Source organism: Neolamprologus brichardi, chromosome 23, assembly GCF_056152115.1.
Source record: "Neolamprologus brichardi isolate AB-2024 chromosome 23, ASM5615211v1, whole genome shotgun sequence".
Lineage (NCBI taxonomy): Eukaryota > Metazoa > Chordata > Actinopteri > Cichliformes > Cichlidae > Neolamprologus > Neolamprologus brichardi.
The window spans coordinates 11,456,810-11,471,675 of NC_142125.1; the positions used below are offsets into that span (position 1 = coordinate 11,456,810).

The 14,866-nt window shown below is 43.5% G+C and overlaps 1 protein-coding gene across 3 annotated transcripts in view; it reads left to right on the forward strand.

Moving 5' to 3' along the window:
* Window positions 1–13,620, forward strand: part of dot1l (DOT1-like histone H3K79 methyltransferase) — a 28,545-nt gene extending 14,925 nt beyond the window's left edge. Inside the window, exons 18-29 of one of the 3 annotated variants that reach the window (XM_035907438.2) lie at window positions 3,436–3,573; window positions 3,733–3,858; window positions 4,088–4,527; window positions 4,612–4,708; window positions 4,820–4,969; window positions 5,172–5,214; window positions 5,598–6,211; window positions 6,543–6,748; window positions 6,963–7,036; window positions 7,143–7,823; window positions 8,403–9,197; window positions 9,327–13,620. In XM_035907438.2, coding sequence (XP_035763331.2) covers window positions 3,436–3,573; window positions 3,733–3,858; window positions 4,088–4,527; window positions 4,612–4,708; window positions 4,820–4,969; window positions 5,172–5,214; window positions 5,598–6,211; window positions 6,543–6,748; window positions 6,963–7,036; window positions 7,143–7,823; window positions 8,403–9,043 — 3,210 coding nt within the window. In that variant the 3' untranslated portion in view covers window positions 9,044–9,197; window positions 9,327–13,620. The remainder of the gene's footprint in view (window positions 1–3,435; window positions 3,574–3,732; window positions 3,859–4,087; window positions 4,528–4,611; window positions 4,709–4,819; window positions 4,970–5,171; window positions 5,215–5,597; window positions 6,212–6,542; window positions 6,749–6,962; window positions 7,037–7,142; window positions 7,824–8,402; window positions 9,198–9,326) is intronic. The other 2 variants (XM_006790340.2, XM_006790341.2) reach the window with 2 other exon arrangements.
* Window positions 13,621–14,866: the final 1,246 nt, after the last annotated feature.

Genomic DNA, 14,866 nt, shown 5'->3' on the forward strand with positions numbered 1-14,866 from the left:
ACTTTGGCGATTAAATGCCTCACTCCTAAATGATAGCCAGTTTTGTGAGTTCATACATACTGAACTAAATACTTACTTGGAGTTGAATACAACTCCAGAGATATCGCCTTTAACCCTCTGGGATTGCGCCAAGGCATACATTAGAGGTTGCATAATATCATTTGCAAGTGCCAGGAAAAAAAGAAAAGAGGCTAGGCGGGGTGAATTGGAGGCCATAATAAAACACCTAGAGCAACAACACAAAAAAGCACAGACAGCCAATTTGCTTTCCGATCTTAAAATATTACGTCGGGAGCTTAATAGTTTAATAAACGAGAAAATTGAGGGCAATTTAAGATTCATTAAACAAAAGTACTATGAACAGGGTAGTAGGGCTAGTAGATTACTGGCAGTAAGACTCAGGAAACAGCAAACTTGTAATATGATCCAAAAGTTGAAGTCAGATCAAACCCTAATTACTAAACCAAATCAAACTGCAAGTTGCTTTGCCAATTTTTTCGAGTCATATAAAACTTCAGATACATGTAAAGATGAAAATACACTATCTGATTTCTTAGAAAAGATCAATTTAAAAACACTGCCAGAATCTGTAGCAAAGGAGTTAGATGAACCAATTCGAGAACAAGAAATTTTACAGGTGATTTCAAACCTTAAAACTAAAAAAAGTCCTGGCCCTGATGGTTTTATTAACGAATTCTATAAAAAACTTAAGGACAAAGTCGCACCCTTATTACTGAAAGCTTACCACTGCGCTCTGGAGACTGGGACTATGGCGCCGTCACGGAACGATGCTACAATTGTCGTAATCCATAAAGAGGGCAAGGACCCCACAAATTGTCAATCATACAGGCCAATCTCATTACTTAATACTCATTTGCGCATTCTCACCACAATTTTAGCCAAAAGATTTAGTAAAATTATTACACATGTTATAAATCCAGATCAAACGGGGTTCAGGAAGGCACTATGGGGACAATGTTTGTAGATTGTTGAACTTAAAACTAAACAAGAAGAAACAATGATTCTGTCTCTTGATGCGCAAAAAGCATTCGACAGGGTTTCCTGGCAGTACTTGGGCCATACACTTGAAAGATTCAAATTTGGGCCAAACTTAATTAAGTGGATACAGATTCTTTATTCCAACCCAATGGCGACTGTACGGGTAAATGGAACAATATCAGCCAGATTTCCACTGGAACGTGGGTGTAGACAAGGATGCCCACTGTCGCCCCTGCTGTTTGATATAAGTATTGAGCCTCTGGCGCAGTTGATTAGAGGTGAACATGAAATTCAGGGCCTTTCAATTAATGGAGAACAGCATAAATTGTCCATCTATGCAGACGATGTACTTTTATACATTTCTAATCCTGCAGTCGGTGTACCTCATTTAAAAGAAATTATTAGTAAATGCGGTTACGTCTCTGGTTACAAAGTTAACATTGACAAAACATTGGCAATGGATATAGGAGGAAACATTTCACAAACATTCAAGGAGCGATGTGGCTTTAAATGGCCAAACGAAGGTATCAAGTATTTAGGAATTCAAATTCCTCACTCATTATCAGACTTGTTTAAAGTAAATTATGAAGTTATAGTTGCAAAAATAAAAAAAGATTTAGAGAGATGGACAGTCCTGCCTCTGTCTTTCTTGGGTCGGATCGAGAGTATACGTATGAATGTATTGCCAAGACTTCTATACCTTTTTCAAATGCTGCCTATTAACATTCCCAACTCTACATTTGATAATTTAGATAAACTTTTTATTTATATGGCAAGGCAAACGCCCAAGGGATCAAGTTCCAAACATTAAAACTGTCAAAACTGCAAGGGGGGTTGGCTGTTCCAAATCTGAAATATTATTTCTGGGCAGCTCAGATGAGACCCCTGATTGTATGGGTGTGGGATTTGTCTGAAACTCAGTGGCTAAACATTGAGAAGACAATGTGTGAAAGATCATTGGAATCCCTGCTTTTTTCTAACATTTCAATTAAAAATTTGCATATGGGGGAATGGACAAGGGTCACACTAAAGATTTGGCGTAGAATCAAACAATCATTTGGTTTTCCAAAAGAAATTTCAATTTGATCAAGTTTCCTCCCTGCAGGGTTTTTCTCCTATTGTGGAAGACTCTGGCTTCAGAGCATGGTCAAATAATGGGCTTCATAAATTTTGTCATGTTGTGAGGAATGGGCACTTGAGCTCATTTGAACAGTTGAGAGGTCAGTTTCGGCTTCCTTCATCTGACTTTTTTAGATTTCTGCAGCTAAGAAGATTTTTGACAAAACATAAAGAATGGAGGCAAGTTTTAGAGCCCTCACCCATTGAGGAAAATTTCTAAAAATATTTCAAAGTAATTCCTCCCCAAAATTAATCAGCAATTTTTATAACGCATTTATGAGTTTCAATACAAGTGCAACTTTGGATATTAAGGCAAGGTGGGAAGCCGAGACTGGCACTCAAATCTCAGAGGACACCTGGGAAGAGGTGTTCAGTGAAGCCCATCTTGTGACTAATTCTGGGCTGTGGAGAGAATTTAAATGGAAGGTGGTCATGAGATATTTTAGAACCCCAGAGATAATTGCCAAAATGAAGCCTACAAATCCTAATACCTGCTGGCAAAATTGTGGTACTTATTTAGGAACCCACTCACATATATTCTGGTCATGCACAAAAATCTGCTCATTTTGGAATGACATATTTAAATCAATGCAGTTTTCCAACAACCATTAACAAAAGACCAACAGCTAGCCAATTTAGGGGTATTACCAAATGGTTTTGCGGGAAACAATAAAAAGTATCTCTTAAGAATCTTGCTTACAGCAGCACTAAAGTGTATTACTATTAAATGGCTGAATCTTGATCCACCTACCAAATGGAGGAAATAACATATGCTCTGTGAATTCAGAGAGAATTGTTTACTGAGCGTTGGCGACCCATACATGCTTTACTGTTTCAATAATTTAGCATAGGTCTGTTTTGTTTTGTTCATTTATGGCTAAGATTGTCACATGTTATTTAATATTACATAAAGTTTTTTGGGGTTTTTTTGTTGTTGTTTGTTTGCTGGCTTGCTTGGGTTTTGTTTTGCTTCCCAGTTTTGTTTTGTGCTTCCTAATTGCAGTTCTTATTTTAATCTGTATTTCTGCATTGCGGTTCCTGTAACTGTCCTACTTGTGAACATTGACAAGTACAAGTTGCAATGTTGTAAATTATAATAAAAATTGAGTAAAAGAAACGGGGAGTGGATGCACACCTGCATCAGGTGTGACTGTATATGAACACTTAGAATGTAAAATGCACTTTGACATTACTGCAGCAGGGAAAGCTCTTCAGCCAGTAGATGTCTGCAAAGACTCACTTAGACGCAGTTCTTTTGAGCAGTTCTTTTATCATCATCTGATAAAATTATGTGTTTTTTTTGTGTGTGCTGAATAGCTGGGAGTAAAAGCCCTGACTGTGGAGGACCTCCTTCAGGCCCAGAAGGAGATATCAGCCCATAACCTTCAGCTGAAGGAGCAAACCAAGCAACTTGAGAGAGATATGGCTTTGCTGAGAGACCACAGCTTGCTGCTGGTGAGGCTTCAGATCCTCCAGCCCTTAATTACAGCATTGTCTCCAGCGGTTCTCACCTGTCATCGTACCTGCTGTTTAACTTTTGCGCAATGCTGGACGAACAGGCTGGCGGCATTATGGGAGAGAGAGTGTGAGTAACAGTAACTTGTTATTTTTCAGCTGAAGTCTCGATGTGAGGAGTTGAAGCTGGACTGGGGCTCTTTGTGTCTGGAGAGTTTGTTGAAAGAGAAGCAGGCCCTGCGCAAACAGATCTCCGAGAAGCAGAGACATTGCTTGGAGTTGCAGGTACACAGCTGACATCTTCAGATTGTTGGATCTATATCCAGGTGTTTTGGTCTCTCTTTTCTGAGGCGTGCCCGGCTACCGCTATCATCTCACCACCCTTTAATCCACCTCACTGCTCTGTGGTTTTCAGGAAGAGTGTATGAGCTATTGTGACAAACATTTTCCAATATTTTAACATCGGTATAGCCTGTTTACCTGTGTAATAGTTCCCCCTGGTGTCTGTTTGTAGATAAGCATTGTGGAGCTGGAGAAAAGTCAAAGGCAGCAGGAGCTACTTCAGCTGAAATCCTACAGCCCGGGCGAAGGTTCCCCGTATAGAAAAAACCTGGAGTCTCGCGCTTCCACAGATGTGGATTCTTCTAAGCTTGGCCTGTCTTCAGCCCCAGTTCTCAACGGTGTTAGCCCAGAGTTTACTATCAACGGCACCAGCTCACCTTGTTTTGACCGTGTTAACTCCAAGGGTGAGCTTCTTTCTCGGTACCTGCCCATATCCCCGGACCATGAATTAGTGGCTGCCACCCCTGATGCTCGACAGAGGCAGCAAAGCTTCTCTCATGCTCTTCCTGACTACACGCGCTTCTCCCCTGCCAAGATTGCCTTGCGTAGGCACCTTAACCAGGATCCTACTGCCTCTGCTCACTTAAGAGGTCCAGGGCTGACGACACATAGGTTTGTTCCTACTACAAACATGTATGAACATTTTTATTTCTGCTGTCTGCAGATTGAATCCTAAAGCATCATTTATCTTTTTAGGGATCTGGGTGGTGTTAACTCTCCACTTGGAGCCAAACAGAACTGCCCCTCTCCCAACGGATGTGATGCTCAGAATAACCTCAAAAGCTCAGAGAGGGTGAATTTTCATCTTTCCCTGTGTCATTTTCACTGCGATTTATTTGCGATTTATTTAAGCACACCTTGAGTCTTTCACTGCTGTAATTTTCCCATTTGTGCTGTGACACAGGGCATTAAAGAGAGGAGTCCATCTGTTCAGGGAGACAACAGCATTACAAGCCTTCCTATTAGTATCCCACTGAGCACTGTTCACCCAAGTAAATTACCAGTTAGCATCCCACTGGCCAGTGTGGTGCTACCCAGTCGTGCTGAGAGACTGGTGAGTGTGCTGACTTTTCCTATAGTACATCACTGATGCACCTCTTGTGAAACGCTGCACGATAAAAATATTATGTTTAAAGATTAAGATGTGTAGGTTAGGTTTTTATCTAGTCAATTAATTAATGTAATTGTCTAAAGTTCAAAATAAATCCATACCTTCAGATTTCATAATGATAAATTCTCTGCATTCATGATTTCAGAGAAGTACTCCGAGTCCTGTGTCACAGACCGGTCAGACCAATGGTAAGGATGGACTCTTTATTTTTCACTTTTACGGTTCACGGTTTTGCCCTCTGACTATGCAGCGTAAGCATGGTCACCACATACAGTAAAGGGGATGATTCTGTGTTTGCTGATTTCATGGAATAATATGCATTTTCCAATTATTTTTGTCCATTTCACAAATAAAGCATAATTACCAAAATAAACTCCTTGCAAAGAAAAAAAGCTGGTTTTATTTTATTACAGCTTTAAAAATGGGTGAGTATATTCCTTGGGGTGCTGCTAAAAATTCCTCTGGGAAAAAACTTACTGCTGCTTACTTAAGGTTAAATATGTGAATTGAGGCTGTTTTATATTAGTCTGATCTTCCTGTGAAGCTTCATGAACTGTTTGGTGTTTGTTAGGATATTCATCCATCTCCAGCATGATGAATGGAGGTCTGCACCCCGAGGACCACAATGGCACTTCTTCACCTCCTCCACACAGCAACACTTTAACAGTGGGCCGAGGCGGTCCGATCCAGAGCCCCCCTCTCAGCACTGGGGGGGTGCTCCAGTATGCCGACGGACCCCCGAGGATTGTTCCAGAAGATGGACCGGAGGGCCAAGGAGGTGAATCGGACGCAGAAGCCCAGGAAAGTGAACTGCGAAGGAGGATCTTTTTCTCCTCCTCTTCTTCTTCATCCTCGTCTTCCTCTTCGTCAGGCAGCGGGGGCAGCGCAGCCGGAGGATCTCGCCTCCACCACCACACCGGCAACCCGGCCAAGCAGGGATACCACAGTAACCATGGAAACCACCACCACCAATCGCCCAGCACGCAGCACGCGCACACACCCACACATACGTCGTCATCGCACTCCTCTCACAGCCTCTGCTCTCAAGAGGGACGCAAGCGGGGGAGACGGAAACGTGGCAACCCAGGGCCTGTTATGGCCAGTGGATCCCCAAAGAGAAGATCATTCCCTGGGCTCAGCTCCAGCAACCACTCCTCAGGATCGCCACTCAATATCAACTCCATGGTGAGCACTGGAGACGAAAGAGCATATATGAGATTCTTTGAAGTTACATTATGAGTATTGTACTATATTAAGTATATACTCAATATTATAAGCAGTTTTAAAGGCTCCTGCACACTGCTAATTCATCAGTCTTAAAAGTTCAATAGAGGCACACTTTGCGGCATGATCTTGAAACTGTACAACAAATGTAATAATAGCGTAATAACAATGCCACATCCTCTTTAGCCATCGTACAGACAACCTTCTGCTGCTCCAGCGTAACCATCCGTCTGTTTTGTTTTTCACAGATGTCGCCAGCGTCACTGTAAACTGTGATTATTTTCGCCAACAGGTGAACAACATCAACCAACCTCTGGAGATCTCTGCCATCTCCTCTCCAGAGCAATCAAGCCGCAGCCCCGTTGGGCCTGACCTAGACCAACCTCCCATCTTGAAGAGAGAGCGCCCCCTGGAGATGAACGGCACGGGTCGATATTCCACAGCACCCAGCTCAGACGATGAGGACTCTGGTTATCCTGTTGACAGCTCCAGTTCTCGGTAATATGAAGCTTATGATGGTGTCTTCATCGATCGGAAGTCATTTAAATGTCCTTGCTGAATAACCGTGTGATTCAGCATTTCCTGTTTGTGCTTTTATTTTAATCACAAGTTGTACCGTTATAAATATGACTCAGTCAGCTCTGTTGAAAATTTATATATTTATAATATTGTTACTGCTTATTTTGATTTAGATTTTTGTTTGTTTTTGCAGAATTGAAAGAAAAATAGCCACTATATCGTTGGAGAGCAGAGATGGATCTGGTAGACTCGGAGATGGTGAACGAGGTAGAAATGATGAATACATTAAGAAATAATCATCATCATTCTCTGCCTTTCTGCTAGATGATGAGAGCTGTGTGTTTGTTTGTTTTTTTCCTTTCTCCTCCACTAGGGAGAAAATCAGGAAGCAGCAGTGGTAACAGCACTGGCAGTGAAGCCTCCTCATCGTCATCTTTGTCCTCTACCAGCAAATGGAAATCCACCTTTTCGCCCATTTCTGATCCCAAACAACCCAACTCTGACCTGAGACAGGGGGGCTCTCCGTTTGGCATCGGGGGTTCGGGTCGGGGCACAGACTCAGATTCTGACCACAAACAGCAGCAGGTGAGGAAAGGGAGCGATGGAGAGTCCAGCTACAGCAATCCAAACCCTTTCCTCAGTCAGGAGGCAAGTACCAGGGTTGGAAGCAGCAGTGCTGGTAGTGCTCAAGGAGGAAGCAGTTCAGACCAGCGCCAGACCCTCCAGAAGCAGAAGGCCTCCCGTGACTGGGAGCTGAAGAACAGCGGCAATCTGGCCAGTCAGAACCTCTTCATTTCTGCTGCCGCCAGCAGTGGAGGGGGCATTCTTAGTGGGAAAGTGGGAGGCAGTCCTGTAGCTGTTTCCTCGAGCACTGGGTCATCTGTGGGGCAGTACCTGGGGGCCCAGTTCCCACTTGGAGGGACCTCAGTCTTGCAATCTTTGTTTGGGGCCCAGACTGGCGGATCCACGGTGACTGGGACCCCTCGGCTTGTCAACGGACACTCTGCCCTAGGAAGCTTCTCCAGTGCTGGGTTGACAGGGGGAGCAGCTGGAGGTGAGAACCACTGATTAATAGCCAATGTTATCTAGGGATTAGCGAATAGTTGGAGGGAGGGCTTGGTTGTGTATTTGGGGTCATCTTGATATCCAATCGTGCAAGAGAAAGAGCCAGGTAAGTGTTCTCGACTGACTCTCTGTGCTGCCCTGCTTTGACGTGGACTGGCCGCTTAGGTGATGCAGTTGGAAACACCCTCGGAAAATGTGCCATTTTTCACAAAACTTTCATTGAAATCCTTAATAACAAAGCGTGAGTGACCGTTTGATTTCATGGAGGTCACGTTGTTGCGCATGCGTTTTCCCCGGGTGTGTTAGTGCATCAGAGTCATTTCACTTCCTGCAGCGTTACGCTGGCTGCGCTGAATTGGCTCCGTTACATTTCCAGTGGACTGACTCTGTTTGCTCTCTATGTGCTTGTCTCAGACTTGCTTGGCGCTTTGCACAACCTGGCTCAGCCCTTGCTTCTCTCTCTGTCCCCCCACCCCCACCCCCTGCTCTTTTTGCCGCTGCTCTCTCTTGTCTCCACTCTCTCGCCCTCCTCCTCCTCCTCCCTCCATTTCTGCTGTATGATTTGCAGGTATATTTCACCACGTGGTTCCCTCAGTGTCCTCCCATCAGTTTGGGGCAACGCTCCCCACCTCAGGAGGCCTCAACTCTCTGCTCAGTCTCCCCTCCTCCTCTTCCTCTACCTCCTCCCAAACCCAGCAACACACCACTCCCCAGCCAGCCTCCACGCGCCTGGCGCCCGTGTCCTCGCCTATGCCCCTCTCGTTATCCCAGGCCCAGCACAGCCGCACGCAGTCGGTCCTGCATAGCCCCTCTCCTCCCACGCTCTCCCTGCCCCCTCCTCCACCCCTGCATAGCGTCCCCTCCTCGTCGACATCCACGCACTCTGACTCCCCAGCGTCTTCTCGATCAGACTCCCTCCACTCCTCGCGTCTGTCCCTCTCCTCTCTCCACCACCAGAGAGCACAATCATCCCTCTCCATCTCATCCTCTACCTCTGCTGCTTCTGTCTCTGCTGCTGCACCCCTTTCCTCTTCCTCTCTCTCAGCCTCCTCTGCCTCCTCCTCTCGTCCATTTGCAGTGCACTACTCCCCCCGTCTGCCCCCTCCGCCACCGACCAGCAGTTCTGGTGGTGCTGGGAGCATGTGGAGGACTCAGAGCATGCATGGTACCTACACCACCTCCCAGCTCCCCAGCTCCCGACCTAGATAGGGTTTGGGGCTGAGGGGAAGGGCGAGGAGAGGGGAAGGGCGGAGAACAATCTGAGGGTGGATAGAGGGTGAGCGAGAGAGGCTGGTAGGGAGTGAGAGAGACAGGATGCCTGTTTTCCATGTGCTTCTGCAAGCTGTTTGTCTGATTGAACAAGGTAAGAGAAGTAGGTGTTAGATTAAAAGTAAAGGCTCAATGCTCAATCAGCTGTCTGTGTTTTTGCTGTGTTATTTCTGGAAGCCTTAGAATCACTCATGATGTCCTCGTCTGTCTTTGAATGTTTCAGGTAATTGATGGAAACTACCTCAACATTAAATAAACTATGCAAATGTCCAGGTGTGGACCAAGGCACTCTCCTCATTCACTGGTGCTTCAAACTCTGCACTACCCAATCGCCTCCAAGACCGGCTTCTGTACTGGGATCTTTGTCTCTCTCTCTTACACACACACACACGCACACACATGCGCACACACACACACACACACACACACACACTAACCACCACTATGGTCACCCTGAGCAGAATTCATAGGTACTGGTCATGTTTGTGTGTGGAGTAGTGTTGTCCAGCTCTGAGTGAACTTAAATATCGTGTTTGACTTTAAGGTGCTATCTAATCTGTTCATATGTAGTTTCTTTGTTCTGGTGCCAATTATAGCAACCGGGATTCAGCAAAATCAGAAAAAAAAAAAGAATTATCATTTAACGACCGGATAAACCAGGGTCTACTTCCCCCCCAAAGTTTCACTTCACGAGTCACGCACACACACACTCAGACACACACACAGAGCCGGTTCATTGAACTCTGCTCAGACGTCAAGCACCTTTGCTTTTGCGTGCATGCGTTATTTCCTCCCTCGGTGAAATTCTGTATTTGCTGCAATATATTTGGTTGCGTAACAAAATGAGGAACTTCGTATTTTGGTCTAACTTCGCACTGGATATTAAGCTCACGTAGCAGAAGATGTACAAGCCCTTGCTTGTGTTAGTTGGCACCCGTGCCATGTTCATGATTTACTGTATTTACTGTGTTTTCATATTTAAATTTGTGACAAACTGCAATGAGTTGTTGGTGCTTAATTCAAAGCCAAAGAATAAATTAGATTGTGTCTGTTTGGCTTGCTCTGACTCCTTCTGTCTCAAAAAATACTAAATATTTTGTAGCTATTTCCTTAAAGTTAAGTTGTATCTGTTTTTCTGCTAATGTCAGATATTTAATGTTAGCAATAATCAGACAAATCTCTCGAAGGATGAGAGGAATGAGGAAAACATCTGCGGATGTTGATTTTGGCCTTATTTTGAGGATAAGGTAAATTAATAACATGCCTTTGGGTGCCAGTAATGCAACGCAGCGCCGAGTACGTTAACATTTGTTTAAAAAAAAAAAAATAATGAAATGGTGCTCTTCAGCCACTCGTCACTGTGGCTGCTCTGTTAAGGTTCAGCAAACAGCTGAATCCACGTGTCCAAGAACAACAGTTTGCGTGTATTTATTAACTGTTTCTTTCCCGTCGGGTTGTGAAGTCACACAAACGGCAACAGAAATATTCCTCTTTGTAAGCTAAGCTTAACAGTAGAGATCCATGCATTCATATTTATCCGTGCTGTTAGGAAAAGCAGGTTTAAATGAAAGTGGACTGATATGTGAAATTTTACTGCGTTTAGTTTAAACACACACACACACAGAGTCATGCATGCAAATCCTCACACACTGGGAAAACATAGTTGACCATAACCACAACAAACTACTGGACTTTTTTCACACCTCTTTGTTTGCTTTTAAAAACGGTGTCATTTGTTTTTGTAAACGATGTTTGTACTGTGAATGTGATTCATTCTCTGACTGTATAGTTGTGGATAATTTAGATGATTATATTTATGCTGTCGATCTTTCCATTTGCCTTTTTTTTTTTTTTTTTTTTTTTTTTTAAATCCTGAATTGTGTTGACATTGTAGAATGCATTAGTGTGTGTGTACTTGACTCACAGTCTGAAAACAATGGTGCTAAGTTTGGACTATGCCTGATCTTATTTATTCTGTAATGAAAACATCAAAAACAAGTCGAGTACTTGGTGCTGTACACAGGGACATTTGTAAAGCCGTTTTTTGGCATTTCCTTTCTCATATTTAATATGCTATTGTCTCGTTCTTTGAATGCATCGTGTACAACTGTAGACGCCACCTTTGGATGAAAGTGCTCTCGTGCAGCCGGCTCGGGGTCCGAGCGACGGCCACGGGGGCCCCTGTTAATGTTTTAAACATACATCGGCCCGCTGTTGGTGAACAAGACACACTGTTTTTGTACATAAGTTTTCTTTAATTGTACATCTCTGTCATAAACAGAAAGGTATATAAAATAAGTAACTATATACAGTCTATATAAATATATATAAGTATATAAATATATATACATATATATATGTGAAAGGGGTGTTTTGGTGCTGGCATTGTGACCCTTAAATTCACCCTGTAACAGGAGGCTTGAAGCAGAGCAAAGCATTGCCACCAGAGGACCTTAACATGGCTGCACATCAGCACCTGAAAACACACACACACACACCCCGCAGCCACAAACTCAGAGGCTGTGTGTTTATTACACAAAGGTGCGACGGCTCGAACGCCACCAGATTCCAGTACTAGAACTGTTATCACTTTTTTCAGGTATTTTCACTTCTTTGATTTGTTGTTGTTGTTTTTTGGTTTGTTTTTGGCGTTAATTTTTTTTTTTTTACCAACCCAGATTCTGCATGAAAAATGGTGCTTCTGTTTCCAAGCGAGGGCAGTTCAGACCTTAGAATCGAAATCTTCACTGGTGCATACAGAACTGCGCGTCAGCCTCTTTACACACACCGCCTGTAGACGAGGCCGTACCTTGCCGCGTGAGCTGATGTGAAACACTTGTCTTAGTGTGTGTGTGTGTGAGTGTGCGTGATATCAGACAGGCTTCCTTTTTTCCTCTGATAGTGGGATTACACTAAAGCTCAGTTTGTACGTGTGTGTTTTTGTTTTTTTGTTTTTTTTTTATTTTTCACTTGCCAGCGCATATCTAAGGGAATATTAGTGTAATAATCAAAGCTTTATAGAAAAATAAAACTCCTGTCCCGTGCACTTGTGTGCAAGTGAAGAGAAAAAGTCATTTTAGAATTAGACTAGTCCATTTGTTACCAGCACTGAGAGGTGTTTTGTAATTATTGTTGATGGCGTTTTGATTTTCTTATTCTTGGTGTTTGATAAGATTGCAGTTACATGTTATGCTTTTGATTGTGTCTTCAGATTTCTGTCAGTTTTTAATACTACTAGTCAGACAGCACGGTGCTCTCCTTCACTTAAAACAAGGAAATTGCAGCTATTGATGAATACTACTCCTCCTGTTGTGCTGCAGGGTTTTATGGTTTAAGAATCTTACACACAAGCTCACCTGGTGGCTTTTCTCACAGCCCAGTCTAACCTTTCAATCTTTAATCTGGAGGGACACTGGCGGGCGGAGGGGGGTGTACGTGCCTGTCAGAGCACTTTGAGGAAGGTGGCAGGGATTCCATTCATTACATACAGATTTTAAGCAGTTTTATAGTTTTTAAATGTATTTCTGGGGTGTGATTTGGCTTTAAAGCTGTGCAGTTCTGCATGATACTGCATCCTGGTACATTATTCGTAGATAATCTTTGAGAGCTTTGCAGTCAAGGCTGTTTACTCGAAATCCTGCCAAAGGTCTTAACTCAGGAACTCCCCACACTGCTTGAAAGAACAAGTTTCGTAATCTGCTGCATCTTATGTTAATTTATCTTCAGGTGGCATGACAAAGTCCCTCTACGACCCAACTCAGGACCAGGGCCACCATTCAGTCAGTGTATTTCAAGGTAAAATGTATCAGCTGCCCTCATCAGATCTCCTCAGACGCAGTCCTGCTGGCACGTACACCCCAACCCCCGACAATCAGTCCGAGCTTTATGAGCGATCTGATCTCGAGAAGCTGTGAAATGGCTACAACATTCAGCATCTTCCTCATCTCACAAATGCCTCTGTCTAGATTTGCGTCTCTAAGGAGGAGGTTCGGTGTCTTGTTTGAATCCCTCGTTGAATTGGGGTTAACCTTCAAGGACACGCGTGACCTACAGGATGTGTATAGTGCTCTCTGATTGGTGAAGCCAGGGCAGGTTTGAGGTGCAATAATGGCAAACCTACTTTCCAAAAGGCCCTCGGTTTTTCATGGAAACATTGTTACTGTTTGATGTTGGTGCTTTTATCCTAAGATGTTATGATGAAAAAATGGAATTAATGGTTTTTTTCTCCCCTGCAATTTATGATTATTAATAAATTGTTTCTTATAATATTGAGTTTGCGTTTGGAGTGAACTTTGTCCATTTGGTTTGCTGTGACGGAAGAGGGTTTCATGCTGACATCTTCATACCTGAACCATGTTTGGAGCCCCGTTACCTAAATCCTAAGTTAGTAGACTTCACATGTCGGCGGCATTTACCTTGTAATGCCGAGTTGGCCTGGCAAAGACTCCAATCTGGCCCGCTCGACGGCAAAATATGAACTTTCACAAGTTTGGTAGTTTTTCCTAATGAAAAGACAAAATAACCAACAAATAAATAAACCCTTAAAGAAAATTCTGTTTTCTTTTTTCTATCTACTGTTGCAGTTTCCTTTTTTTTACAGCTGGTCCACAGTATCTGTTGTGCTGACAGATTTCTTCAGTTCATTACAGCAGCATTTCTTTATCGTGCAGAAAAACAGATATGTGGTTGAAACTGCGCTTCCTGTTTCCACACGTCTCTGAGATCAAATTTGTAGGTAAATCTCTTCAGAGACGGATAGTGAAGCTTCACTGGTCCGGTTCACGTAAGTTCAAAGTGGCCTGCATGTGGCCCGCGATGTAAAATAACTTGATAAAAAATGTGTCTCTGTATAAGATACTGAAGTTTTTGAGAAGTCAGCATCATTAGTGATGTGTGTGTGTGTGTGTGTCAGCCCCGAGAAAGACTAACAGCCTGTTCACTGTGGTCCTGCCCTCCTGCAAGCCTGAGTCAGAGAGATGGATATGAAATTGATGGGTGATTAAAAACCACAATTAATGACATTGTTTTTAAAAATATGTCAGCTTTCAAAAGAAATGGAGAACGTTATAATAAGCATAAATGAAGAAAAACGTAAATAAAAATGTAGTCCTGCATAAGAGAGCCGCTTCAGTCACTAACTTGGACACTTGAGGATTAATGGTCCGGTGAGGTCTGTAAAAACCAACAGCTTCTGCTGCTTCACTTCACAGACGTGTTACCTTATTCCATGTCAAATGCCTGTGATGCCTCAGAGAAAGCCTCCCAAAAGGCCCATGCACTGAAGCTTTCCACCTGAAGCCAGGCTTGTGGAGTTCCCCGGTTACCGCCTGTGGCTTCGGGGCAATGAGGATACAACCTTACAACATGGACAGATGAGATTCCTCAGAAATGTATGTCTTCTGTGTTTTTGTCCTTTTTCCAACCTGGAAAACTTAAGTGTACTACTGTAGAGAGGTGAATACACGATGGGGAGAAACAGGAGTGTAGATGTTGATTACTTTTTCATCAAAGTGCAATTCTTGTTTCCCACAAGTGTGACTGAAAACATCCAAGCTGGTGTGCTTCAAACACCGCCTTGATACAATGAACATTTCCTGCCATTCCTCACTGATGATTTATAAGGTATGGTGAACCTTGGCTTTATCACCGGGGGAAAACGTCCACAAATGGCTCCGAGACCTTGACTGTCTGCACAACAAGCCTGCAGCTGTGAAAATGCTGAGGGGAGTAACAGCTCCTCGAAGCCGCTCAGGTCTCCCTCTG